A 27,973-nucleotide genomic window follows, 5' to 3' on the forward strand; every position below is an offset into this window, starting at 1 on the left:
GCCTCCCCAGCCAGCGATTGCTCCCCTACTCCCCACCCCTCCCCCTTCCTGGGCTCAGCCCGCCCTCTCCCCTCGCTGCCAGTCACCCCGAAGCCTGCCCCTCCCTCTGGGCCTGGCCAATGTCAGCGACTGCGTTGGCCACCCCCGTCCCCGCCCCGGCGGGCGCAGCCTCTGGCTCCGCAGCGGAGCGCAGGCCAGCGAGCGAGGCCACCATGAGCTGCCTGGGGTGAGTTAGGGGCCCGCCCCTTGCTGGGAGATCCGGAGAGGAAAGAAAAGTTATTTCTGGAGCCGCATTTGCCGTGGAGACGTTGTGCTGGCGCTGAGGGCTCCCCGGGCGGTGATGGATGGCAGCCCCCGCCCCGCCCCTCTCCACCGGGCTGGGCCAAGGGCGAGGGCGCTCGGGCTGTCCCCTGGGAAGCTGGAGCGCGTCTCCAGCCTGCGAGCAGCCAGACTCCCCGGAGGCCTCTCGGACCCCTGGTCTCCCTTCGGTGCTGCCCTGGCGTCTGTCCCCGCCGCCTCTGCCCGGCCAGCCTGTCTGCCTCCGGGACCGTCCCCGCGCCTGCTGCCTTTCCCTCCGCAGCAGCCTCCGAGCGACCGGCGGCGGGCCCGGGAAAGCCAGGGTGCGGAGGCGCCCCCTGGAGAGCACGCAGCTGAGAGCCTGGGGAGCGGAACCGGGACGCCTGGGGAAGCCCGTCCCCGCAGCATCCCCGGGGCGCTGCTGGGGGGATGAAACAGCAGCCTCTGTTGTCAGCGCGAGTGAAGTGCGGACAGGAAAATTGGGGAGGCTGTGGAGGAGGGGGCGGGGCCCAGCTGGGCTACCCTGACAGCGTGGCTTCAGCCATCCCCACCCCCACCTCCCTGGTGGCCTGGGATACAGTGATCCGTGCAGCGCATTCCCAAGGGAGCAGGGGGGTGTGAAGGAGTCTGAGACACATTGATCTGTGATTCCGAGGGCTGAGTGCCAGCGGAGACAGCCCAGGGCTGAATCTTCAGGGGCAATCAGGGCAGACCCCCAGGAGGAGGCAGCAGGTGCTAGTCTGCGGCTCAGACAGTGACTGGTGGGGTCTGGCAGTGTGCCCTGTGGAGGTGGGAAGACAGTCGCCGAGGGGTGTTCCTCAGGGCCAGGCATCTAGCCACAGGGGTGGACTCCTGAGCACCCAAGGAAGGGCAGCGTCCCCCAGGCCTACGGGTACCAACACTGAGTACCCAACAGTGCCCGGCTGTGACCCATCCTACATGGGGTAAAAGGCCATTACGAGCTACAGTGTGGCCCTGGGGACCTCCCCTCCCCCATGCGTGAGAGACCAGGTTTAAATGAGAGGTTGGGCAGCCAAGGGTAGCAGTGAGGGTGTGTGTGTGTGCGTGTGACATGTCAGAGCTCAACAGAGGCTGGAACCCACTCAGACCAAGAGGTGGTCCCAGTGGCTACAACAGGGACTTAGGGAGAAAGGAGAAGCAGCAGGGAGACCGGGAGGCTGGGCCGTGCAGTTCAGCAGCCACTGGCCACGTGTTGTTCTTTAGAAAATGAAATTGCATGCGTGCCATTTAAAGGTTTAAATTCAGCCTCCCGGTCTCACTAGGGAGTGCTAGCCACAGTTCAAGTGCTCGATAGCCACACGTGGCTGGTGGCGACCACATAGATGGTGCACATGCGCACCATCCCACAGTCCCCGGCCAGCACGGTCTGGGGGATTCAGGGCCGTGGCAGCAGCGCCAGCAAAGGGCTCATCTTCCTTTAGCGCAGCAGCTAATTCCGAGGCCGCAGCCTAATTTGGGTCTGTCCCCAAAGGGACCCAGCGTGATGAGGCGGTGAAATGGCTTTCTAATTAGGACAGACCAGGCAGTTTGGAAAGTGTGACGTGGTTAGGAGGGAACAGGAATGCCAAGTCCTATGGGGGTGTGTGTGGGGGGTGTCTTCTAGTGTTCCAGGAAATATGGAAGGAGAGGGAGGGGCAGGCATGGGGGTGAGGGCGGAGGAGCAACGGAGGTGGTGGAGGGAGCTGGAATGTAGAATCCCTACAGACCTAGCTCGAACCCAAATCCATTGGCTGGCTGCTCGACCTTGACCTCTGCCGTTTACCTGTGAAAGGGGGTTGGGAATACCCACGTGTGTCCCCCAGCAGGGTTCTTGGTAGAAAACAGCATAAATGAACTCTGCCACCTACAAGCAGAAAAGAGGTTATTTAGGTTATTGGGGTGATATTGGTTAAGAAAACTATGTAAGTTTCAGGTGTACAATTATATGATATGTCGTCGTCGGTATATGGCAGCGATTTTCAATCCGTAAGCTGCAAGAATTTTTAAAACATACAACATCTGACTGTTCAGTCAGGGGCACTGACCTCTTTTCCCTTAAATTGTTAAATAAAAAAAACAAACAAAAAAATGACAACGGCCAACACAGTGGCCATCTGGTGTGAATGGATCAAATTACGCCTCATTTTCTGTCAGATCGGCACATTAGTCATTGGTTTGTGTGCCATGCGACGGAAAAGGCTGACAATCGCTGGTATATTGCCTTGTGTGTCGACCACCCAAACAGAAAGAGGTGAGTTGAGAACCTGAGGGTGGGGTGTGAGGGAATCTTACCTCCTTCGCCCTCTCCTGCTGGGACAAGGGTCAGGGGCCCCGCAGTGCAGTTATTAGATTTCTGATGCTGTGTGGCTGGCAGTGGCGGCCATTCATATGTGTCAATTGGTGTGGTTTCCCCTGGGGACTGTCTCTTTCTCCCCAGAGTGGTTTCTCAGCCATGGCGGGACTGACATCGGGGGCCCAATAATTCTCCATTGTGGGTGGCTGCCCCGTACGTTGTAGGATGTGTAGCGGCATCCCTGCCCCCCACCCACAAGTGCCAGTAGCATAGTCCCCTCCTAGTTGTCGTTTTGTGACAATCAAAACTGTCCCCAGACAGTCCCAAATGCCCCCTGGGGGACAGAATGGTCCCGATGAGAACGGCTGACCTAGAGTGATGTCTGTGGGGGCACACTCCCCCGGGGTAGGCCCGCAGGGAGGCCAGCTGTGGCCTGACGCCTGGCCATCCCCTGCTGCTCAGAGTCATCTGACCAGATGTGCCAGCTGCTGGCTCCTTCGCTGGCCCCAGGTGGTGCGCGGCCAGCTGTGTCTGGATCTGAGCAGGAGCATTTGCTTTGTGCTGGCATCTCCTCCGCCCACAGCAAGGCAGACAGCACCCTGGCCTCCGGGCAGGCCTGGTTCGGGATCAGCCAGAACTGGCTCCGTCTTGGTGGGGCAACTGTGGCCCTTTGGGCGCCAGGGAGCTGCGAGGGTTCTCAGACCGTTCTCTCCAGGCAGGATGGGGGACAAGGCTTGGGAGGACACAGCTCTGGCTTCTGAGAAATGCTGCCCTGAGAGGTCCCGCAGCGGGCAGCCTGGCTGGGGACGGGAATGGGAATGGGGGGCTGAGGAGGGCTGGGCAGCAGGGCCTGCAGAGAGCACCAGAGACTGACTGACTGTGGGGTCTGCAGGCAGGACCATGGAGGGTCCCCCCCGCCCGCCCCGTGACTGAGACAGACGCAGCATCCTCGGGTTGCTGCCTCTGCAGGTCCAGCCTGGGTGGTGACCGCCTCCTGTTCCAGAGGGCCTTGTGCTCATGGCGCCTAAGGGTGCCCTTGGCTGCTTCCCGGCATCATCCATCAGCCCTTGCTGGCGGCAGTCAGGATGCAGATCAGTGAGAAAGGACAATGCAGTGGGGTCCCTGGGATCCACCCCTGCTGGGACTCCCAGGGAGGCGCGGGCCCAGGGCCAGAGGGACAGCCCAGACCCCCTTTCCTGTCCCCTCTCCCCTCCCCTCTCCTCCTCTCCCAGTGGGACGTACCCACCTCTGTGAGGCCCAGCCTGGCAGCCCCTGCTCCCTTCCATTCACTCCCAGACCTAACTCCCCTCCTGCCTCTGTTTTCAGAATCTACCAGCCGTGGGCAAACTACGGCCAGCGGGCCGGATCCGGCTGTTCTATCCGGTTCTCTTGCTCTCCCCTCTGCTCCTTTACTTTGAATTTATATTAGTTCACACAAACACTCCATCCATGCTTTTGTTCCGACTCTCCGGTCCAGTTTAAGAACCCATTGTGGCCCTCGAGTCAAAAAGTTTGCCCACCCCTGATAGACACTTGTTCCATTCCTCCCCTTCTCCCCTCCCAGCACCCCCTCCCCGGAGTGCCCAAACTTCCGGGGTCCCTCCACCTCCCCTTAAATCCTTGGACCCTCCCATGGCTCCCCGGTCTCAGAGTGCAGTCCCAGCCGCTCCCAGTGGCGCTCAAGCCTCCCTCCCCAGCCCCTCCCGATGAGCTGGCCCCTGGATAGGTCGTGAGGGCTTCCTCTTTCTGGCCTCAACTCCTGCAGAGCCCCGGAGGCCCAGCGCAGTGGCCACCCGCTCCGGGAAGCCTTCCCGGGCTCTGCAGGAGACAGTGGGGACTTCCTGGGACTGTGGGGTTCATTCTCACTGCAGCGGGTGTTGGGGACTCGCCACTATGCGGGGCAGCCGGGCTCTGCGGAGACGAGGCGCTCGGGAGAGAGTGATGGAGGAAGCCTGGAGGAGACAGCCGGACAGCCTCCAGTCGCCCCAGATCCCGGGGAGCTAGCGGAAGGGTCCCCCCAGGGGCGGGGCGCGGAGGGGCGGGGCTACCTGGGAGGGGGCGGGCGCCAGGCCAAGGGCCGGCTGCCTCGGGAGGGGCCGCGTGCGCTGGGCCCTGTGCGCGGGGCCGGCAGAGGAGCGAGGAGTCGCGGCGCCCTCGCTCTGCCCGGGGCTCGGCTATCCTCTGCGTCCGCTCCTGCTGTGCCGCCATCGCCAGCTCCAGATGGGGAAGGACCAGGGCTTCTCCCGGCACTTTCGGTAGTTTCCTCGCCGCGCCCCCGTCCCCGGGAACCGTGCGCCCCTGGAGCCGTGCGCCCAGGGCGCCGCGGACCCCCCTCGGGCCAGCCGGGGAGGGGGTGGAGCTGGGCACGGAGGGTCACCTGCCCTTGTGGGAGCCCGCGATGCCTGTCTGGGGCGCGGGGCTGGGAGGGTGGACTTAAACCGGAGGGGTACAAGGAGGCGAGTTCCGGTGGGCGCCTGGGACCCGCCCTCGGCCCTAGGGGTCGGGAGCTAAGAGCTGGGGCCGAGGAGCCGTCTTTCCTTCCTCGCCTGGGCCGGGCCAGGGAACCGGACACAGAGCCGGGTCAGGGAACGTGGGGAGAGAGGACCCTCGGGGCCCCCGGAGGAACCTGGAAGTGGGTTTAGACCTGACTCCCCGGCAGAGGGCACACACTGACCCTGAGGGCAGCGCATCCTGTGGCCCCGGGAGAGCCCTGGAGCCTCTGGCACGCAGGGACCTGAGAGGCCTGGGCAGCCAGCGCTGGGCTGTCAGGGTCAGGGCCACAGTGAGGGGCCTCAGAGGCCCAGGAGACCCCACGGCGCATGGCTGTGGTGGGAGAGCTGATGTAAAGCAGACCCAGGGCTGGGGTGCCGGGCCCCCCTGAGCCGCACAAAGGGCGCACTCGGCCAGGAAGGGCATCTGCCTCACCAGGCCAAGCCCCAAGGACACGGTTCAGGGAAAGGGCCACCCAGCCCCCCCCCCCCCCCGCACTGGTGGTTCACCCTGGTGCCCACCTGGGGGCAGGCGGGTCCTCTCTGGCTGCTGCTGGAGGTAGAGCTGGGATGGTGGCCTGGCCCCTGCCCAGGTGGGACCCAAGGCCGCTGCCTTCTGGCGCCTGGGACCGGAGCCCGAAGTGCGAGGCGGGCAGCGCCAGGCTCCTCATCTCTCCTGTGTCTGAGCAGGAGGCCTGTGGTGGGTGCAGGAGGGGGTGGGGAGTTCGCAGGCCAGGCGGGGGGGGGGCGGGTTGTCCAGCTCCAGAGACCTTGGGTGACCATCTGGGGGTTGAGGCCGAGGCTCTCGACTGGGGGGCCTGGGGGATTGCTGTGCTTGGCAAAGCTGAGCAGGCCAGGCAGGGCTGCTCCCGGCAGACTGGGGTAGGGCGTTCATTCTGGCCTCCTGGCCTCCTGGGGCATCGAGGAGCAGAGCTCACGGTGAGGAGGGGGAGGGGGGGAGGAGGAGAGGAGGGGGGAGGGGGAGAGGAGGAGGAGGGGGGGCCAGGTCCTGATGAACCTCCTCCCTGAGGGCTCACACCTCCTCCCTCCCAGCAGGCAGCTACTCTGCCCGCCTGCCCGGCCTGGTTAATCCTACCCACAGAGGGTTAGGGAACTGAGTGGGGGCCCCTGGGTGACCCCAGAGGGGTTGTATTTCAGCTGGCTGCAAGGCCACCGATCCCCTCTCCTTTCTCCCCCGCCCCCCACCTTGGCCCTGGTCCTGGCCCCTGGCGCAAAGAGCGGGGGAGGGAACTGTGGGATGCGCCACGGAGGCCGTGGTAACCAGAACTTCAGGGGCCCTGCCACAGCGCTGAGGCCCGGAGGCCGGGCGCCGTCCCCGCTGTGTTAACCTGGAAAGTTACGGACCCTCCGAATCCTCTGCTACGGACCCAGGATTCCGCCTGGATGGCAACTGCCCCAGCACTCAGGGGTTTGGTTGGACCACCCGTGGCGCCCGCGCCCTGTGTACCGAGTCGCTGAGCCCCTCCCACGTGCCGGGGTGGCTGGTCCCCCGGCTCAAAGCTGCGCTACGGTCCCAGCCCTCAGAGAGCGTCCAGGTCACTGAGAGACCCCTGGTCAGCAAGGAACCAGGCGGGGTGTGGGCCCCCCACAAGGGACCCTGAGCGCCTCCCCCTGCTTCTCCGCACTTCCAGAGAGTGGCCCAGGGAGCAGGGAGGTTCAAGGAAGCCAGTGTTGGCGTGGAAGGGCCAGCCTGGCTTCGCTAAGGGAGCAGAGTGCCCGGCAGGGCAGCGGGGAGGGGAGGGGAGAGGAGGCCTGGAGGCGGCGGTCCCTCAGCTCGGGGCCGTGGAGCCGCCGGCCAGAGGAGCAGGCTGGGGGCTGGGAGTGCGGTGGTGGTGATGGCGGGGCGCGGGGGGTGGGGGGGGGGCGGGGCTGTCTGACCAGGCCGGGTGGCATCTTCCGTTTTCTCCAGCGAAGGTGCCTGGAGTCAGGCTGGGAGAAGGGGTTTGGGGATCCCTGGCTGGGCTGGGCCCGGCAGGTGCAAGGGCAGGATTGAGGGAGGAGGGGAGAGGCCAGAGCGGAGAAAACAGAGGCAGGAAGAGGATGGGACCAGGCTTTGGGGAGCTGAGGTCCTCGGAGGCCAGAGTAATAACGGGGATGGTCCCAGCCGGAGCGAGCGGACGAGTGGCCGGGAGCGCCAGTTCGGACTCAAGGGGGCGCCGGCTGCTGAGCCCTCCGCGCGAGAGCCGGGGTGGCGCCTGCCGGACGGCAACTGTGGGCTGGGGTTCGAAGCGATCGAGGCGCAGTCTGGGGCGCGCCCCGACCCGGCTGGCTTCCCGGCAGGATCTTCATCCCCAAGAAGCACCGGGCGCGCTTCGACGAGGTGGTGTCGCAGGGTCTGCTGGGCAAGCTGTGCCGCGCGCGGCGGGCGCAGAGCGCGCAGAGGCTGCGCCGGAGCCGCAGCGAGGAGCGGCCCGAGCGCCTCCTGGTGTCCACGCGCGCCAGCGCCGCCCCGCGCCGCCCGGACGAGCCGCCTCCGCGCAAGGCCGCCTCGCTGCTGGCCGGCCGCGCCGGCTCGGGGCGCGCGCGCAGGTATCCGGGCCGGGGCACGGGAGGCGGACACCGCCTGGTGGGTGGACCGGCTCAGGATGGAGACCTGGGCGGAGGGGGGTGAGGGAGGCGAGGCGGGGGTGGGTGACCGTGTGGGGGAGGTTAAGGTGAACCGACGTCGGCATCCCAGGGCCGGGCACGCTGCCCACCCCACCCCCGCCCCACCTCCTCCTCTTTCTCCCCAGGACGGTCCGAGTCTACAAGGGCAACAAGAGCTTCGGCTTCACGCTGCGCGGCCACGGGCCTGTCTGGATCGAGTCCGTCCTGCCTGGTGAGGGGTGGGCGGGGTGTCCAGGATGGGGCGAAGGGCCCCATTGGGCCGCCGCTCAGCACCCCCGACTCCCGCCCGCCCCGTACCCACCTCATGTAGCCTGTGTCCTCCAAGCGAGCGCCCCAGGGCAGCAGCCAAATCATCCATCTGCTGAGCATGTTCAGGGTCACCCCTGAGCCAAGTGAAACAAGCTCTCCCCCCAGACCTTCCTATGCCCACCTGGAGGGCTGGGCACTCCCTGGGCCAGGCAGCCAGAGGTAGAGCTGAGATGGTGGCCTGGTGTCTGCCCAGGCTGGGCCCCAAACCATACTCCCTGTGCAGGGGCCACCTTCACCGTGAAAGGGCATTGCCAGGCAGCCAGACCCACAGCCTCTGCCGGTCACCCCTCCTCCTCCCGCCCAGCCTGCCTTCTTGCTCCTGGAATGGCAGCATCTTGAAGAAGGCAGACCAGGAATTCCTCCTTCTCATCCTCCAGTGGAAGGGAGGCGGGGGGGTGGGGGGTGGGGGGGTGGGGGGGGAAAGAAACCCATGCCTGGCTGAGGCAGCCCATCCAGTGTGGGTTTGAACTCTCCCTCCCTGCACCCACCCCCAGGGCTGGGTCCCCTCCCAGCAACTGAGTGTGGTGCTCTTGGCGATGCGTCCCCATTGGTGCCCGGCTGAGTCTGGGTCCTTCCCACCCTCCTGCCTCTCACATGTGCGGGCGCGCCGATCTGGGCGATGGGCATCTCTGGCTCCTGGGAGAGCGTCTCAGGGCCTTCGCACCACAGTGCCAGCCACTGGATGCTCAGATCGAATCCTGGCGGCTGACGTGGCCCGGTCTCCTCGGATCTGGGTACCACTGTCGTTGACATACTGTTGTTGGGACAAGGCCCGAAGCTGCTCTCTAGGGAGTGTCCTCTGGAAACGAGTCATCTCTCCTCTTTGGATGTGTCTCTTCCAACTCTGCCACCCCCACCCACCTCCCTGCCTCTCCCACGAGTGGGCAGAGACGCCTGGCTTCCGGCCAGTTAAACCCAGGTGTGCTGCTCTGCCATCCCGACCGCCAGGGGGCACACCTCCTCCGGTGACCACGGCAGGGAGGAACCGTACTGGGGACCTTCAGAGGAGGACAGAGAATTGTCTGGAGTGGGGTCCTCTGGGGGCGCAGATCTTTGTTTCAGCTCATCGCCAACAGCTCAGGGCTGACCGGCCGCCCCAGCGCCCCCGCCTGCCTAGACTCACTCCCGGCTCAAGCAGCGGAGCAGAGGCGCAGGGCCTGAGCTGGTCTAATGCGGGCACCGCTGGTCAGTTCTCACCTGGGAGGCAGGCACGGCCCGCCCCACCCCGTTGACCAGCGGGTCCTCTCTTCTTGCCTCCAGGTAGCCCCGCTGACAATGCTGCCCTCAGGTCGGGTGACCGGATCCTCTTCCTCAACGGACTGGACATGAGGTCAGAGGCTGCTGGGGACACCAGAGCTTTGGCGGAGAACTGTCCCCCAAAACGGCTGCCTCTCGGGACCCCCAGCCCTGGTCCTGATCTCCTCTGCCCAGTGGGTCCCCAGGGTCTGTCCCTCATCCTAGGGGAACTCCTGAATCTATTCTCCCGCCCTCACCAGGACATCAGTTCATCCTACCAACCAGAAAACACCCAGCCCCACGAGGGGCACAGCGTTGAAAGTCTTGCCCTGTAGGGGGAGCCCTGCCGGGAGGGGGGCCCAAGTGCCAGCCCTTCTGTGCCCTGGAGCTGCTCCTGCAGAGATGAACTGGCAGGAGAGGCTGTGCCCTGGCTCTGGCTGTGGCCCTGCTGGGGACTTGCTGTGTGGCCTCTGCAGGCAGGACCGGGGCAGCGTGGGGGGGTGTCCGGGGGGCGGCTGTGGATGGGGCTCACCTGGCCAGGCCCTCCCGGGCCATCTCTGCTTGGCAGGAACTGCTCCCACGACAAGGTGGTGTCCATGCTGCAGGGCAGTGGCGCGATGCCCACCCTGGTGGTAGAGGAGGGGCTCGTCCCGTTCCCCAGCGGTGAGACCCCCACTCCACAGAGACCCTGAGGGGGCCCCCTCTGCTTATCCCCCAAACCTGAAAGCATCCCCTCCTTGGTGCTGTGGAACCCAGTGGGACCGTCTCAGGGACCCTGCCCGGCTCTCCCTCCATCCCCAGCTGCGCCTCCCAATGCATGGTGCCCACAGCCACACCCAGTCAGGAGGTCCCTGGGCCTGGGGACACCGGGTCACCTGGGCCTCTCCTGCCTGTGACCCTGCAGACTCCGATTCTTTGGATTCCCCCAGCCCATCGGCGGCGCTCACCTCCCTGCAGTGGGTGGCGGACATCCTGCCGGCCAGCATCCGCGTGCAGGGGAGGACCTTCAGCCAGCAGCTGGAGCGCCTGCTCACGCCTCCCGAGCGATACGGGGTCTGCCGGGCCCTCGAGAGCTTCTTCCAACACAGGTGGCCAGGCTGGAGCAGGGTGGAGACCTGCCCGGGGTGGGCCCCCAATCCTGCCCAGACTCACCATCGGGGTCCACCTGCTGAGCCTTCTTGCTCCCTTCTCCTGGGGAGGCTCAAAGAAAGCAGCACGTGGAACCAGGTGTCCCAAGGAGGGGGCAGTTGGGCTGCCCCAGAGCAAATGCTGACTCTGAAACCTCCTGGCCCCGAGAGCTAGGCAAGTGACAGCCTGGTCTGTGAAGTGAAGGAGACAGTGGTCACCTGCAGCGTTGATGGTGGGACCCTCACAGGGATGGTGCTTCCAGGGTCAGCAAGGCCCCAAGATGCCCAACGCCCGGGGGCCTGCGTTTGGGGGTTGGTTGGGTATTTTTCTTTTTTGCACTTCAGGGGCAGCAGGCTGCGTTATCACGCTCCCCCGTCACGGTCCGTGCAAAGCTCCTCACTTGTTCATCCTTTTTCTCTTTGTGAATGCTGTGACAGTCACATCCTGTGTGGCTTGGGTTCAGGACCTGGAAAAGGGCTGCACGCAAATGAGTTCTCAGCCCCACGCCAGGCACAGAGTTGAAAGTCTTGCCCTGTAGGGGGAGCCCTGCCCCGGGTGGGGGGGTGGCACGGGTGCCAGCCCTTCTGTGCCCTGGAGCTGCTCCTGCAGAGATGAAAACAAGAAATATGAATTTGGAAACGCAGCCAGGGCAGAGAGCCCAACGCTAGTGGGAGGGCTTCACTGGTGCCCAGGCCCTGCCAGCCTTTTATTCAATTTCAGATGCACATATTGCCCTTAGGCAGGCAGGCATTTCCGGTAGCAGACAGACTATCTTAAAGGTCAGTAAATATTAGTAAAGATTTGAGACTATTAGGTCAGGAAATTGCTTGAGCCACCATTGTCAAGCTTGAGCCACAGTCGGTGCATAGCTTTGGCCCTTGCCAGAGCTCAAGGTCCATCAGCCTTCTGGGTTCCTTGTTTACACTTTCCTAGACAATGGATAGTCTCCCACACTCTTTTTGTTTAAAGAGTTGTACTGAGACGTATTTCACATGCCATGCAATTCCTCCATCTGAGTGTGACTTCAACGCACTGGGTTTTTAGTATATTCACATTAAACACACTCAATTTTAGAACATTTTCATCACCTCGAAAGGAACCCTGCACAATTTCACGGACGCCCGCCTTCTCTGCTCCTGCCCACTGTGCACAACCATGAATGCACTTTCTGTCTCTATAATTTCTCTTTTAAAATATATTTTTATTGATTTCAGAGAGGAAGGGAGAGGGAGAGAGAGAAAGAAACATTAATGATGAGAGAAAACCATTGATAGGTTGCCTCTTGCATGCCCACACTGGCGATCAAGCCAGCAACCTGGGCATGTGCCCTGTCCCGGAATCAAACTGTGACCTGGTTCATAGATCGACACGCAACCACTGAGCCACACCAGCTGGGCTGTCTCTATAATTTCCCTGTTCATTTCACATGAACAGAATGGTACAATATGTGGACTTTAGTGTCTATGTCTCTCCCTTAGAGTGTTGTCAACGTTCACCCAAGCTATAACATCTACTTCGTTTCTTTCTTATGGCTGATAATACCCCATTGCGTGGATAGGACACATTTTGTTGACCCTCCCATCCGTTGATGGACTTTTGGGTGCTTCCAGCTTTCATTTCCTTTTGGCCCCACCCCCTCACCCCCGCCCCGCCCGGCCAAGTCTGATGAGTTTAATGGACACAGCCTCGTCTGAAGATGTTCTTTTTTAAAAAAAAAAAATATTTTTTTTTATTGATTTCAGAGAGGAAGGGAGATGGAGAGAGAGATAGAAACACCAATGATGGGAGAGAATCATTGATCGGCTGCCTCCTGCATGCCCCCCCACTGGGGATCGAGCCCGCAACCTGGGCATATGCCCTGACCAGGAATCGAACCAGTGACCTCTTGGTTCCTGGGTCAACACTCAACCGCTGAGCCACACCCGGCTGGGCTGAAGATGCTCTTGAACAGTGGGCATTGCTGTCCTGTGCGGTGTGTTTTTATTTCATATCATCGTTGTGCTCTGTACTGCCTTCTGTGCTGGCCTTTTCCCCACCAAGTGCCCTGTCTCTGGATCTGTCCACGTTGCTGTGTGTACATCGAACACGCTGTTTCCAGCTGCAGCCAAATTCCCTGGGGTCACAGCCACTGTCTCATCTGTTTACCTTGCCTGCGACGGACACTGGGTCGCCTCCCGCGGTCCCGTCGCAGTGACACTGTGCTGAACGCTGCTGTGCTCGTTTCCCCGGGGAGCTGTGTACAATTCATTTGACATTTGTTATCTGAGAGAAAATTGCTGGATGTGAAGGCATTCGTTTACTTAGTCTGACAAGGCTGTGCCACACTGCTTCCCGGAGCTCTGCTTTCGCTCACGCAGCGATGCAGAAGGGCTCCCCCATCCCCGGGTCCTTGCCAACGTGCGGAACTAGCCAGTTTTCTATTTCTGCTAGTCTTGTTGGCCATAAAGTCACATCTTATTTGGTTTTTATTTAAAAATACTTTTTTTAAATTGATTTCGGAGAGGGAGAGAGAGAGAGAAACATCAATGATGAGTGAGAATCATGGATCTGCTGCCTCCTGCACGCCCCACACAGGGGATCCAGCCCCCAACCTGAGCATGTGCCCTGCCTGGGAATCAAACTATGACCTCCTGGTTCATAGGTCAACACTCAACCACTGAGCCACACCAGCCTGGCAAGAGTTTTTAATTACTAATTATTTTAAACATCCTTTGATAGCCTCCGTCAACTTTTTTCATTTTCTTTCCTACAAGTTACCTGTTCAGACCCTTTGTCCATTTTTGTTTCATTGGGCTTTTTGTTCTTGTGGGTTTGCAGGGTTCCCTGAATATGTTAGGTACTGATTCCTTGTTGCTTTTTGCATATTGTAACTATCACCTCCCATTTGTCACTTCTGTTAGTATTGACATTTTACGAAGTCCTTCCTTGCCTCTAGCTCAAAAGATGTTTTCCTGCATCCTCTTCTACTAAGTTTATAATTTCATCTTCACGCTTCGTTTTTTTATCCACCTAGACTTCATCTTTATGCAAGGTACTGTGTGAGAATACAGTTTTATTTTTTCCACATAATGCAGAGGTCAGCACACTATTTCTGTGAGGGGGCTGGAAAGTAAATATTTTAGGCCATACAGTCTCCATCGAAACTATTCGACGCCACTGTTGTAGCTTGAAAACAGCCACAGACAATCTTGTTCCAACAAAACTTCCTTCACAAAAATAGATTTTGGCCCACGGGCCATCATGTGCTGATCCCTGGCACAGTGGCTCAGCTTTCCCAATACACTCCATGCATTCCAATCTCCACAACAGCTCTGTGCAACAGATGTTGTTTTTATCCCCATTTCCCAGATGAGGGAACTGAGGCACAGAGAGTTAGGTAACTTGAGGAAGGTCCCTTGGCTGGTAAGTGGTGGAGGCAGGATTTGAACCTGGGCATTCTGTCCCCAGAACCTGCCATCCCGCCCAGCTCTCTCTGTCGTGGCGGTGGGAAGGGGGACAGGGCATGAACCTGAGCTCTGTGGCCCGGAAGTGGCCCCCTTACCCGTCCCACCCCATTCCCTAAGGTGAGGCCCTGAGCAGTGAACCCCTTGCTCCTGCACCTCCCCCAGGAACATCGACACCCTCATCGTCGACGTCTACCCTGTGCTCGACACGCCTGCCAAGCAGGTGCTCTGGCAGTTTGTCTACCAGCTGCTGACTTACGAGGAGCAGAAGCTCTGCCAGGAGAAAATCGCCTGTTTCCTGGGCTACACTGCCATGACCGGTGAGCCGCCCTCCCCCCCAGTCCCGCCCCGCTGCCCCACCAGGTGAGCAGCCCCTCCCCCACCCAGACACCTGTTCTCACCTGCTAGGCATTCCAGAGGACCTGGGCCCCTCACACACAGATGTGCCCACATGCCATGCTGATACCCAACACACCCAGCTGGCTCCACGCTTGGCCCCACGGATGTGCCTTCCCAGCTTTAAGGAGCAAATGCAACCTTAGACCCCCCAGCTCACCACCTGGGTCTCGGCGGCTGCGTGGCACCTCAGGAAGTGTGTCACAGATTGAGACGCTCATGTGGCCGCTGTTGGCACACTCGGGTTGTGGGCGTGAGCTGGGTCACACCTGGCTGGGCACAGACGCCAGTGCCCGTGAGCCCACGAAACCATGCCCGACATCGTTTTGGCCACGGGATCCAAACCCTGGGCCTTTGTTCTAGCTAGCCGCTCTGCCCCTGCTGGGCCATGCCTGCAGGTCCACGTTATGGCCCTCACGTGCCCACCAGCCCTAGCCCCAGGGACCCACAGTGAGCAGGGGGAGGGGCCTGGGTTTTAGCAAGAAACGGGGTGCAGGTGTCTCGCACATCTGCCTCGGCCTGGAACCTTCCTTTCCACCCCATCAGTCCCTAAGGCGGCAGTGCTAGGAGGTGAGACCCTGATGATGGGGCCCTAGGCTTGTGTCATGAGAAAAGGCCCTGTGGCCACCTCCCCGCCTCCGTTCTCAGACTGGCGCCACCCCTGCTCCTGTCCTGGCACCGCTCTCTCACCCCGGGCTTCCCCTCGGCAGCTGGCCTAGAGCCAGGCAGGACCGGGCACCGATTGGCACGCCGCTGCCTTCCCCCTCCCTGTGTCTGGCTGCTCCTCGTCTGGCTGAGGGGCAAGGGCCCATCTCCCCTTCGTGCCCCACAGCAGAGACGGAGCCGGAGCTGGACCTGGAGCCGGAGCTGGAGCCGGAGCCGGAGCCGGTGCCCGAGCCCCAGCCGCGGAGCTCCCTGCGGGCCTCCTCCATGTGCCGCCGCAGCCTGCGGTCCCAGGGCCTGGAGGCCGGCCTCGCCTGCGGTAGGCCCCTAGGCCCCGGGCCAGACCAACCAGCAGGAGAGGGTTCGAGGGCGCGCCCAGGGCTGTTTCCCCACCTGCAAAGGGAGAAACCCCGGGAACCAGGCTGAGCTGCGGCCCTCCTGGGCTGCAGGGCCAGCGGGTTCTTTCTCCTGGGCCCCCCGGGTCTGCCTGGTGCCTGACTCTGCGCCCCCCGCCCCCCGACTCCCAGCAGGTCCCAGTGACTGCACTGAGGTGCCTCTTCCTCTGATCCCGGGCGAGCGCCAGGCAGGCGATGGCACATCCCTCCCCGAGACCCCCAACCCCAAGATGGTGAGACCTCTGTGCCCTCCTGGTGTGTCGGTGGGGGGCTGGGGCAGATCCCTGCTTCTTTTTTTTTTTCACTTTTTATTATTTATTTGTTTGTTTTAAAATATATTTTTTATTGATTTCAGAGAGGAAGGGAGAGGGAGAGAGAGAGAAACATCAATGATGAGAGAGAATCATGGATCGGCTGCCTCCTGCATGCCCCCTACTGGGGATCGAGCCCCCAACCTGGGCATGTGCCCTTGACCGGAATCGAACCTGGGACCCTTCCGTCTGCAGGCCGACACTCTATCCACTGAGCCAAGCCAGCCAGGGCTCTTTCTTTTTTTAAAATAGATTTTTGTTGATTGCAGAGAGGAAAGGAGAGGGAGAACGAGTTAGAAATGTCAATGATGAGAGAGAATCATTGATTGGCTGCCTCCTGCACGCGGATTGAGCCCTCAACCCGGGCATGTGCCCTGACCGGGAATTGAACCATGACCTCCCGGTTCCTAGGTCGACGCTCAACCACTGAGCCACACTGGCCGGGCAGATCCCTGCTTCTCAGACCACCCACGCCTGGCCTGTGAGGCCACATTAGGGTCACGTGGAGGAGGGAGGGCGCTGGACTCCCCCGCCTCCTTTGTCCGCAGATGTCGGCTGTGTACGCGGAGCTGGAGTCCAGACTGAACAGCAGCTTCACAGGCAGGAGGGGGTCCACGTCCAGGTCCCGGGCCTCGCCCCCCGCGCCCAGCCCGGCAGGCACAGCGGGTAGGTGCTCAGCTGCCCGCTCCCGAGGGCAGCACCGGCTCTGTCCACCCGCTGGCTGGGTGCTGGCCGGCCTCCAGGCCCAACCCTGGAGCAACCTCTTTGCTCCGTGGCCACGGGCTGGAGTTCTGGGGGCCGCAGCAGCCTCCATGGCGAGGGGCCACCAAGGTCAGGGTTGTCTTTGTCCCTCCCTGTCCCCTCTGAGCCTCACCCCGGCTGTGGATCTAGAAAAGCAGAGGGCCGCCCCCACAAGAGCCCCCGGCCAGCACGTGGCTGAACGGCACGGCTGGAGAGGTGGTTGCTCTTAGGACACACACATACACACACACACACAGACACACACACACACAAACACACATACACAAACACACACACACAAACACACACACAAACAAACACACACACACAAACACACACACACACAAACACACACATACACAAACACACACAAACACACACATACACACACAAACACACACACACAAACACACACACAAACACACACATACACAAACACACACACAAACACACACACACACACACACACACACACACACACACACACGATGACTCCGCTGAAGTTCACAAGCCAGGACCCCTGGCGATGCTCCAGGGAGCCAAGGGCCTGCGGGTGTGGGAGGTGCCCATGACCCTGGGTCCGGGGCCTGAAGAAGGCTCCTTGACCCTCGGAGCTGTGTGCAGCGGGGCCCAGGCGGTACCCTGGTGTCGCTCCCAGGATGCGCTGGGTCTGACCCGTCCTAGGCAGCGCCCCACCTCGAACCTTTGGTCACCCCCAGGGCAGAGCATGGGGAGCGGGGGCCCGCGGTTTTCCTGTGCCGTGTCCAGAGAGGGCAAGGAAGGTGCCAGGGTCACACAGCCAAGCTGCCCTGGGCCCTCCCCTTCAGCCTGCGCCTGGACCCCAGGCACTGACTGAAGGAAGCGGGGTCCTCACACGCCCTCCCCCACCCCAGGGCCCAGGACCCTGTCCGGTGTCTCTTGGCCCAGCGAGCGACTCCGGCCCTCCCCCTGCTACTACCCGCTGTGCTCCGAGGGCCCGGCCTCCCCCAGCAGCTCCGAGTCCCACCCGTACGCCAGCCTGGACAGCAGCAGGGCGCCCTCCCCGCAGCCAGGCCCCGGGCCCGTCCACTCGGACAGCCCCCCCAGCCCGGACCTGGGCCGCCAGCCCAGCCGCCGGAAGCTCTTCGCCTTCTCGCGGCCCGCGCGGAGCCGGGACACCGACCGCTTCCTAGACGCCCTGAGTGAGCAGCTGGGCCCGCGGGTCACCATGGTGGACGATTTCCTGAGCCCCGAGAATGACTATGAGGAGGTGAGCGTGGAGGCGGGGGGAGGGGGGGGCCCGAGGGCGGTGTGAACGGGGTGTCCCCAAGGGGAGCAGTGGCCCTGAGGCCTGCAAGAGGCTGCTGCCCTGGGTCCTGGCCCAAGCCACCCACTCCCTGGCTTGAGCTGGCCCCCCTTTAACAAAAACACATTTTAATTCATTTCCGAGAGGGAGGGAGAGAGAGAGAGAACATCAGTGATGAGAGGATCATTGACCCGCGGCCTCCTGCCCGCCCCCTCCTGGGGATCGAGCCCGCACCCCGGCGTGTGCCCTGACTGGAATTGAACCCGGGACCACTGAGCCAAACCGCCTAGGGCCGTCCCCCCCTTTGACTCAAGTGTGACTCTCAGTACATACCCCAGGCCACACATACGCCTGGTCTCGGTCACCTACTCCTTGTCCCCACACACTGTCAGGCCATCCCTCCGCCGCCTCAGGCTGCCCACCAGCCTATCCCACCCTTGTCCCTGGGCTGTCCCATCCCCTGCCCAGGCTGCCCCCCCCCCGCCCCTTGCCCCTTGCTCCGCTGTCCCCGGCCCAGCCCGGCCCTCCCTCACCTGCTCTGTCCCCATCAGATGAGCTTCCATGAGGACGACCAGGGCAGCTTTGTCACCAACGAGCGGAGCAGCGCCAGCGAGTGTGTCAGCAGCAGCGAGGAGGGCAGCTCCCTCACCTACTCCTCCATGTCCGACCACATCCCCCCGCCCCCGCTCAGCCCCCCGCCGCCGCCGCCCCTGCCCTTCCACGACCCCAAGCCCAGCTCCCGCACCCCGGACGGTCCCCGGGGTCCCACTCAGACTCTAGCCAAGCCCCTCACCCAACTCAGCCACCCGGTCCCTCCACCGCCCCCGCCACCCCTGCCCCCACCCGTGCCCTGTGCACCCCCCATGCTGTCCCGGGGCCTGGGCCACCGCCGCAGCGAGACCAGCCACATGAGCGTCAAGCGCCTTCGGTGGGAGCAGGTGGAGAACTCGGAGGGCACCATCTGGGGTCAGGTAGGCGGCCTGAGGCCCCGGTGCCCTGCCGGGGGGGGGGGGGGGCGGGGGGGCCTGGACAGCAGCATTGAGGACAAGGCCCTGTCCCACGTCTAGTCCCCGGCATTTCCCTGGTTCCGTTTCCCCGGCGTCAGGAGCACAGGGCAGCTCACTCCCTGCAAAGGACACCTCAAAGCTGGGCCAGACCCCTGGGCCACCTCAAAGACCCCTTGGTGGCTCCAGCCCCTTTGCAGCCCCTGCTGCCCCGCCCCACCCAGTGCTGGCCTCTGCGGGGGGGTCCTGGCGAGTGTGTGAGAGGAGCAGCTCCCCACCTGAGAGCCCGGGTGGTTTGGCTTCTCTGCAGGCCGCCCTGGGTTTATCCCAGCGCCCGAGGGGGGCTCTCCCTGGGCGGGGGGGGGGGGGGGTGTGTGTGGCAGCCCAGCTGCCAGGCTCCTCCTCACTGTGGGCCGGCCCTCCCTTGCAGTTGGGGGAGGACTCTGACTATGATAAGCTGAGTGACATGGTGAAATACCTCGACCTGGAGCTCCACTTTGGCACCCAGAAGCCGGCTAGTGAGTGGCCTGAGGGCCCTGGGGGACCCCCATCCCAGGGGTAGCTGTGGCAACCCGCCCACTGCCTTCTGGGACAGCCCAGGGCTCAGAGCCCCCCAGGGCTGCACGGACGTCCATTCACTTACTGTGTCCCTGAGTTCAGGCCTCAGGGCTCAGTTTCCCCGCCTCAGAACGGAGACTGGCAGCTGGCATTTATTGCATAGTGGCTACGTGCCAGACACCCCGCATCCTCACTTCAAAACCAACCCCAGGACACTGCTGGGTGACCTCAGGCACAGCCAGACAGGCTGACAGGAGGCATCCACAATGCCCCTCCCCCTGCCCTCTCTGTGTCCCTCCCTGTAGTTGTTGGGCGGGGCTGCAGGCAGCCAGGGACACTGTGTGGGAAGTGGTCCCCGGATGGAAGAGAAAGGCCGTGTCCATCGGGAGGCATCTGCAAGGTCCAGAGGGGGCTGGTGCCCCTCACCCGGGCAGCTCAGTCCACCAGCCGGGGAGAGAGGACAGGAGGGACACGCCATGCTTGCTGAGTGTTAGGCTGGGCCCGAGAGTCCAGGAGTGGGGCCTGTGGACACCCAGAGCTGATTCAGTCTAGACCACGGAAAGGGGGCATCTGGGCTGTTGGGGGTGGCCACACCCTGCTGGGCCCTCTCACAGCAGCCTCAGCCTGGCCTCCCTCACTCAACCATCATTTCCCTTCCAGAGCCAGTGCCCAGGCCCGAGCCCTTCAGGAAGAAGGAGGTGGTGGAGATCCTGTCCCACAAGAAGGCCTACAACACCTGTGAGGGGCAGGGAGTCCCTGGGGCTGTGGGGGGCAGGAGGCCGCCGCCCTGACGGAAAACAGAAATTAGGCTGTTAACAACCCGCCCCCCCACACACACACTATACACCTGCCATCCAGCGGGGCAGAGGCCCCCTCCCAGGTCCCACCTCCACCTGGGTAGGTACGGCCCTGGGTCCACCCCATAGGCCCCGCCCTCTTGTTGGCCGGGGTTCTGGTCCCGCTTCCAGGCCCCTTCCGAGGTTCCTTGGCCCCATCGCCAGGTCCCGCTCAATTCTAGATCTCTCTCCTGGAGAACCCCGCCTTGCCCTTTAATCCGTCACCAAGGGGGCCTCTCCACCTCTCCCGGCTCCTGCCCCGCCCTGGTCCCCACCCCCCGCCCCCCAGGCCCCACCTAGCAGCCCAGGCGGAGCTCCAGGCCCCGCCCCAGGCTCACCTGAGCGCCGCCCGCAGCCATCCTGCTGGCGCACCTGAAGCTGAGCCCGGCCGAGCTGCGCCAGGTGCTCATGAGCATGGAGCCAGGGCGGCTGGAGCCCGCGCACCTGGCGCAGCTGCTGCTCTTCGCGCCCGACGCCGACGAGGAGCTGCGCTACCAGGCCTTCCGCGAGGCGCCCGGCCGTCTCAGCGAGCCCGACCAGTTTGTCCTGCAGGTGCGGGGGCGGACGGGGGGGGGGGGTGCGGGGGCGGGCTGCTGCCCAGCGGGCCATCACTCCGTCCGGGGGCCCCCGCCGGTCCTGCTCCATATTCACCCCCGCGCTCACACCTCTGAGTACCAATTTACACCTTTCTTTTCTAAAAAAAATATATATCTTTATTGAGAGGAAGGGAGAGAGAAAGATAGAAACATCCATGAGGAGAGAGAATCATTGATCGGCGGCCTCCTGCACGAAGCGGGGATCGAGCCCGCAACCCGGGCATGTGCCCTGACTGGGAATCCAACCGTGACCTCCTGGTTCATAGGTCGCGGGCAACCAGCACTTCACACCTTTCTGAGCCAGGTCCCACTGGGGATCCAGCCAGATGGGATGCTGGTCCCTTAGGGGCCCTGCTTGGTTTCCTAAGGGAACAGCTGGCCCGGCAGCAGCCGGGACCCCGGGCTGCGACGGGGCGGTGGGTGTCCTGGCGGTGCTGGCGGATGGATGACTCCGGGCCCGGCCTTCCCGGCAGATGCTGTCGGTGCCGGAATACAAAACCCGCCTGCGCAGCCTCCACTTCCAGGCCACCCTGCAGGAGAAGACGGAGGAGATCCGGGCCAGCCTGGAGTGCCTGCGCCAGGCCTCCCTGGAGCTCAAAAACAGCCGGAAGCTCGCCAAGATCCTGGAGGTCAGCCCGCATCCCCTCCCTGGGCCCCGGCCTGCCCCTCTGCCCCCTGGGGCTCCCACGATGGACCAGGGGGTGAGGGGTGGGGGCGTACCGGCCCGCCCACCTTCCTTTCCACAGTTCGTGTTGGCCATGGGCAACTATCTCAACGATGGACAGCCCCGGACCAACAAGACCACGGGCTTCAAAATCAACTTCCTCACGGAGGTGAGGAGCTCTGCCACTGAGGTTTGGGGGGGCGGGGGGGGGGGAGTGCGGCAGAGCAGAGGAGGGAACATCACCACCTGGGGGCCCTTCCCCAGGAGGAGGAGCTGGCTGCCTAGGGGCCAGGATGTGACTGCAGCAAAGGTTTTTTTTGGGGGTGGGGTGGGGGGGGAACACGACTCCTCCTCCACACCAAGCCTCTGGAACAATGGAGTGGGGCGGGGGGAGGGCAGGGAGGGAAGACTCCAAGTGGAAGGGGAGCGCCCACCTGGCAGGTTCTGTACCCCCAACAGCACCCACACTGTCAGTCCAGCCACCCCCACCCCAAGATCTAGGATCAGAAACAGGACGGCTGCATACCCAGCCTTCCCCCCAGGGTTCCTGGGACTTCTCCCCAGGGAGCCTTTGGTCGTTTAACAAGAGGAAGAAAACTCCACTTGCAGGTATAAATGGTCTAGGACAGGGGTGGGCAAACTTTTTGACTCGAGGGCCACAACGGGTTCTTAAACTGGACCGGAGGGCCGGAACAAAAGCGTGGATGGAGTGTTTGTGTGAACTAATATAAATTCAAAGTAAACATCATTACATAAAAGGGTACGGTCTTTTTTTTTTATTTCAATAGTTTTATTCATTTCAAACATTTTAACAAGAAGAATGTAAACACTAATTATTATAATTTGAAACTTCAAAAAATGGAGGAATCATAGCACAATAACATACCTTATATTGAAGATGGCAAAGGCAAAATAAAATTGCCTAACAAAGGAAAGGTACAAAAGCCTTTCAAATTAAACTTAAATATAATAAAATAATTTAAAACTAAAACAGATAGAAAAGAACAAAATGTATAAACAGTAAATTAAACATTTTCTTTAGTGCAGCTTGCAAATTATGCCCGGGACGTAGATGTAGATGGCAATGTAGACTGGGTTGAAAGGTTTTTGGTCTTTAAAACATCAACTTCAGTGGGAACAGTGTTGTTGGTCTCCTTTTTAGCTAATGCTCTGATCCTGTGCTCTCCAGGGGCGTGTCTCCCTACATCACCACGATAACGTGTCTGCGCATTCCCAGGGTGATGTTGGGGGACGCGTCCGCGGGCATTACAAGGAGCCTCTGGAAGATGGAGAGGTTGTTCCTTCTACTGAATGGGGGATATAAATCCGGATATAAATCCACCCACTCAGAAGAAGGAGCTGCGGCTGTGTTTCCCGACGCTGCCATGTTAACACTGCTGCTGCTGAAGGAGCGGAGGGGAGAGCAAGAGAACCCTCCGCTCTTTCAGCTCCGCGGGCCGGATGGAACAGCCGAACGGGCCGGATCCGTAGTTTGCCCAAGGCTGGTTTAGGATGTCTGAGGCTCAGGGGGGCCACAGACGCTTCCAGAAAACCACAAGAGGGAAGACGTGGGAGTGGTGCTCCCTACCCCGTGGAGTCAGGGAAGCGTGGGCTCTGTCTGCTGACACGGGCAAACGCTCAAGGACGGAGAAACCTAGGGCCCGCCTCTCCCTGGGGGCTGCGGGCCTAGTTCCCGGGGCCTCAGAGAGCTGGGCAGGGACCTGCGGACTCCCAGGGGGCCCGTGGCGTCCCAGCAGGTGAGACCCCGGAGAAGGAACACAGCGGCCGGGTTCTGAGTGTTGGAGTCGGCTGAGGGCAGGGACCGAGGCGGGTCTGAGAGAAGCAGGGCTGGGAACGCTGGTCCCGTGTGGTCAGCAGTCTGATGGGGGCCTGAGGAGGATGTGTGTTGGGGGTCACTTGCAGCTGAACTCCACCAAGACAGTGGACGGGAAGCTCACCTTCCTGCACATCCTTGCCAAATCGCTGAGCCAGCACTTCCCGGAGCTCCTGGGCTTCGCGCAGGACCTGCCCACGGTGCCCCTGGCGGCCAAAGGTAGGCTGGGCGGGTGGGTGGGTGGGAGGCAGGCACTGTGGGCGGGTGTACGTGCGGCCCCACGAGGCCCTGCCCTTCCCTGCAGTGAACCAGCGGGCTCTGACCGGGGACCTGGATGACCTGCACGGCACCATCCGCGAGATCCAGGCTGCCTGCCAGAGCTCGGCCCCCGCCAGCGAGGACAAGTTTGCCTCCGTCATGACGGTATCCTCCGAGCGCCGGGCCCAAGGGCCCAGGGGGCCCAGGGCGGTTGGGGGAGCTGGCTCCGGCTCCGGTGACCACTGTCTCCCCACAGAGGTTCTGGGCAGAGGCTGCCGTGTCCCGGCTGCTGGAAGAGGGTCCACCCTGGGCTGTTCAGAACCAAGCCCTTGGGCCAAGGCTGTGCGCCCCTGGAAGGCGCTCTTTTGACTGCGCTGAGGCCGCGGCCTTGTCCCAGGTCCTGGTCCCCAGGAGAGCCCTGACCTAGGTGAGGAGACACAGAGAGAGGCTTGTCAGGCCCTGGCAAGGCAGTCGGGAGAGAGGGACATTCCCACTGGGCACAGCGAGTGACAAATGCCATAGAAAAAGAGAGCCCTAACTGGTTTGGCTCAGTGGATAGAGCATCGGCCTGTGGACTGAAGGGTCCCAGATTCGATTCCGGTCAAGGGCATGTACCTTGGTTGCGGGCACATCCCCAGTAGGGGGTGTGCAGGAGGCAGCTGATCGATGTTTCTCTCTCATTGATGTTTCTAACTCTCTATCCCTCTCCCTTCCTCTCTGTAAAAAACCAATAAAATATATTTAAAAAAAAAGAAAAAAAGAGAGAGGGTCAGGCCTGGAGAGGGGCAGGGGGCCACTCCCGTGAATGGCTGGAGAGAGGGTGGTGGCATCTGAGCAGAGCCGGGGCCGGGGTAGGGGGGGAGGAGAGCTGCTGCAGAGAGGAGCGAGGGAAAGGCCCCGGCAGGACAGCGCGTGGCGGGGTTCAGGACTAGTTCAGGGGCACAGGACTAGTTCAGGGGCACAGGACTAGTTCAGGGGCACAGGACTAGTTCAGGGGCACAGGACTAGTTCAGGGGCACAGGACTGCAGTGCCGGACAGGGCGCGGCTCCCAGCTGAGCACTGGGTCCGGGGCAGCTGGGAGGGGCAGCTGGGCTGTGTCTGGGGGCGCCCACAGGCGGGCAGTTTCCTGAGCAGAGGCCCCCAGTCCTTCCTGGAGACGGCGCAGCCGGTGCTGCGGGCGCTGGACGGGCTGCAGCGAGAGGCGGTGGAGGAGCTGGGCAAGGCGCTGGCCTTCTTCGGGGAGGACTCCAGAGCCACCACGTCGGAGGCCTTCTTCGGCATCTTCGCGGAGTTCATGAGCAAGTTCGAGGTGAGCCGCGGGAGGCGTCAGGCCCTCGGGAGGGGCAGGGCCAGCGGTCCACAGAGGGGGTCTTCTGTGTTGGGAAAGCACCCCAGTGAGTGACCCCCCCCCCCAGGGAGGGGTGTAGGTCTCTGCTTTGCTCGGGTGCTGGAATTGGCAAGGCAGGTGTTGGGTGAAGGGCTGGGGGCTCCCGGAACCACTGACAAACCCTCCCACCTGCCCCTCCCCCGCAGCGGGCCCTCGGCGACCTGCAGGCCGGGGAGGGGGGGCGCAGTTCGGGCATGGCTTCGCCCCTGGCCTGGTGACAGCGGCGACCGCGCCCCCTTCAGCCAGAAGCTGCGCCTCGCCCACCCCTGGAGCGCCTCCTGCCTGGGACCTCGGGCTGCTGTGCCCCCGGAGCCCACGTCTCCAGCTACCTCAGCGCTGACCTCACTGCGAAGGTCCGGGGTTCTGCTGGACCCCATCTCCCCGCCGAGCCCCAGCCCTGAGCGCTGGGGTGCAGGGGCCACCGTGTACTCGCAGGGAAGGTGACCCCCAGGAGGGCCCCCATCACTCCCTGGTCTGGCTGTGCCCCAGGTTCCGCTGGCCCCCTGCACCTCCCTCCACCTGGCCCCCAGGCAAGCCAGCAAGGGCTCCTGCCCGAACCCTCAGGACGGAGGGGACTCCGGGGTGGGGACTGCGACCTGCAGGTGAATTGTGAGTGGCCGGGGCCCTGGGCGGCCTCTGCCGTCTGCTCCTCCATCGGACCTTGGGGGTCATCATCGGGGGACACAGACCTCCTGGACCCGAACCCTGGAGAGGGAGGCGGAGGCCCTTGAGCACGCCACACCCCCCCCCCCGGGGCGCTGTGAGCCTGAGGCCCCCCTCCCAGCCAGGCCTCGGGCTTGGGAGCTGGAGGAAACTGCACTGGGCTGGTGCCCAGGGGTCGGGGGCGGGGGGAGAGCAGGGGAGACGCAACGAACGTTGGGCGAGGAAGACCCTCTGTGTCGGGCGGGCGGCAGCACTGAGGCTTCATGGGGGGCGCACGTCCCTCAGTGGCGAAGCAGTGGCCACTCTGCAGCGTCGGGGTGTCCGGGCAGGGCCGCAGAGACGGAGCCGTCCGGGTGGCGCCTGGACAGGACGTGGTGGCCGACGGGAGGGGAGCTGTGACGATCCCTGCAACAGGTCCCGTGCGGAAAGCAGGCTTGGGGGGAGGGACACAGTCTCGGACTTCCCGGGGTCCCGGGGCTGTCCTGGTGTCTGGAGCTACCGGGGTGCGCGGGCTGGAGGGCGCGTTGGCGTCTTCCCAGGCTCCAGCTGGCAGCTCCCTGTCGCCTCTCTCCTCAGCCATCTCCCAGGGACTTCTGATCCGGGCTCTGGCCCGGCCCTCGGAGTCTTTCCCGCCCCCGGAGGTCGAAGGGCCTGTGTTGCTCCCGCAGAGATTGGGACCGTCCGTCCTGGTGATTTCTGACCCTTCCCGCTCCTGCCAGGCTCCCGCAGCCCCTCTTTGAGGCCATGGGTTTTTGGTTTTTGTTTTTTGTTTCGGTTTCGCTCTCGTAGCCACCACATAGGAATCTCTAAACCCAAAGGCATAATTCCAGGGAGCCAGAGGTGGCCAGCGGCATGCATTCCAAGCGTGGCAGGAGGCCAGTGCAGACCCCAGGAGATCTCAGAGATTAGAGACGCCCCCAGGCCATGCACGGGGTGACCCCGCATTTCCCTGCGCGTTAGAAACATGTGGCAGATGCAGCCCCGTGCCAGGGAGCACAGCTTCACCGCCTTCCATCGGTTACCTATTGGCCACACAGGCCACGGAGCAAGCTGTCCCGAAGCTCAGCCGCTGCCCTGGCCGGATGGCCCAAGGGGTAGAGCGTCGGCCTACGGACTGAGGGTCCTGGGTCCCATCCCGGTCCCTCCCCGGCCCTGGTCTGGGCATGTGCAGGAGGCAACCCATCCATGTGTCTCTCTCTCTCTCTCACATCCATGTTTCTCTCTCTTTGGCTCTCCCCTTCCCTTCCAGTCTCTCTAAAAACCCCTGGGAAAATATCCTCAGGTGAGGATCAACAAAGAGAAAATGAAATAAAAACCTCAGCTGCTTAAAGCAGCAGCCACTCACTGCTCTGCGCTGGGCCCGTGTGCTCTCGTGTGTGTGTGTGTGTGTGTGTGTGTGTGTGTGTGTGTGTGTGTGTACAGTCACCCGTGGTCCTCTCGGCAGCCCCACGGGGCTCTCCCACGCCTGGGGCCTTCCTGGGACAGCTGGGATGCTTTCCTGTGGCCTCTCGTCCTCCAGGCAGATGGCCAGGATGGGTCACAGGGTGGAGGCAGGGGTCCACGCGAAAAGCGAAGGCCCAGAAGCCCCCTCGTGGCCTACACTCAGGACTGGCATCCCATCCCTTCTACCGCAGTCTGGTCAAAGCAAGTGACAAAGCCAGCCCGGGGTCTGGGGAAAGGGAGATGCACTCCATGCGTGGTGAGAGGCGCCAGGAAGGCACCTTGAGGGCGTCCCAGGTGGGTAAGAATCAGGGCCGTTTTGGCAATCGATGCACCACATGCCCCCTTGGCTGGGCACTTGGTTCAGACGCCAGCCTCCTTAAACTCCTCTGTGCCCCTGGTCCCGCCTGGACCCAGCACGGCTCTCGTTACCCCTCTGTCCTGTGTCCTCCAGGGGGCATGCTTCTCGCTCCCACTTAGTCACCCCGAGTGCCCTGTCTCCTCTCCCCACACACTCAGTCCCGGGGGCGGCGGGCCCGTGCCTGCCTGGAAACCAGTGTCCCTTCTGCTGGGGGGATCGCCCTGGTTTTCCTTTGGGAAATGATTCCTCCCCTACTGCCACACCCTGGAGCCGATTGGATAAGGAGGCTCTCGTGAGTAACTCTGGCCGGGTGGCTCAGGGTCAATTCAAGGTGAAGTTAGATCTGTTTGGAAAAGGATGCTTCCTTTCTTTGGGGTGGGTTGCTGGGCGCAGAGAGGGTGGAAGGCTGGGGGGAGCTTTCAGGACCTCCCCCTGCAGTGCACCTGCCTGGGTGGAAAGGCAGTGCTGGAGAGCAGAAGAGAGATCATTCCATACATCGCCTTGTCCCTGGATCCAACCACGCCTGAAGCAGGATCTGGACTTGTCCGTTTCCAAGACAATTTGTAACCGCCCCCCGCCCCTCTTCATTTTGTAAATGCTTAAATTTTACTTTAATGGTTTGGCTTAGGCTGGTTGGAATGGGTCCTGTCTCTTGCAACACAAAGAGTGTTGACTAACACACCCGTCAGCAGGTGATTGTAGATACTCGGCCTTTTCATGTTCTCAGCGAATTCTCTCCCTCCATAAATGCATTTGC

At 62.3% G+C, this 27,973-nt stretch overlaps 1 protein-coding gene across 10 annotated transcripts; it reads left to right on the top strand.

Annotated features, from left to right (window-relative positions):
• Window positions 1-149: 149 nt before the first annotated feature.
• GRID2IP (Grid2 interacting protein) lies at window positions 150-27,973 on the top strand. 10 transcript variants are annotated; one of them, XM_080672297.1, is made up of 21 exons: window positions 150-226; window positions 7,381-7,629; window positions 7,833-7,918; window positions 9,277-9,346; window positions 9,821-9,915; window positions 10,157-10,340; window positions 13,989-14,143; window positions 15,055-15,201; window positions 15,413-15,510; window positions 16,137-16,254; window positions 17,223-17,578; window positions 18,166-18,585; window positions 19,049-19,136; window positions 19,837-19,914; window positions 20,368-20,564; window positions 21,082-21,237; window positions 21,355-21,441; window positions 23,196-23,325; window positions 23,411-23,529; window positions 24,510-24,674; window positions 24,899-27,973. In XM_080672297.1, the coding sequence occupies exons 1-21, from the start codon at window positions 213-215 to the stop codon at window positions 24,968-24,970; spliced, it is 3,084 nt and encodes a 1,027-aa protein (XP_080528423.1). In that variant the 5' UTR covers window positions 150-212; the 3' UTR covers window positions 24,971-27,973. The 10 variants fall into 10 exon arrangements, with proteins under 10 accessions (XP_080528423.1, XP_080528418.1, XP_080528415.1 ...); XM_080672293.1 differs by lacking the exon at window positions 150-226 and adding an exon at window positions 4,669-4,845 and having other exon boundaries at window positions 15,052-15,201; window positions 15,410-15,510; XM_080672295.1 differs by lacking the exon at window positions 150-226 and adding an exon at window positions 4,669-4,845 and having other exon boundaries at window positions 15,410-15,510.

The sequence above is a fragment of the Plecotus auritus genome (assembly GCF_963455305.1).
Source record: "Plecotus auritus genome assembly, chromosome: 6".
NCBI classification, from domain to species: Eukaryota; Metazoa; Chordata; class Mammalia; order Chiroptera; family Vespertilionidae; genus Plecotus; species Plecotus auritus.

Bases quoted from the DNA above. Each gene is read 5' to 3' on its own strand.
- GRID2IP (XM_080672288.1), top strand. From the start codon at position 4,811: ATGGGGAAGGACCAGGGCTTCTCCCGGCACTTTCG. The intron at 4,846-7,380 runs GTAGTTTCCTCG...GCTTCCCGGCAG, and splicing joins GGCTTCTCCCGGCACTTTCG to GATCTTCATCCCCAAGAAGC. The intron at 24,675-24,898 runs GTGAGCCGCGGG...CCTCCCCCGCAG, and splicing joins AGTTCATGAGCAAGTTCGAG to CGGGCCCTCGGCGACCTGCA.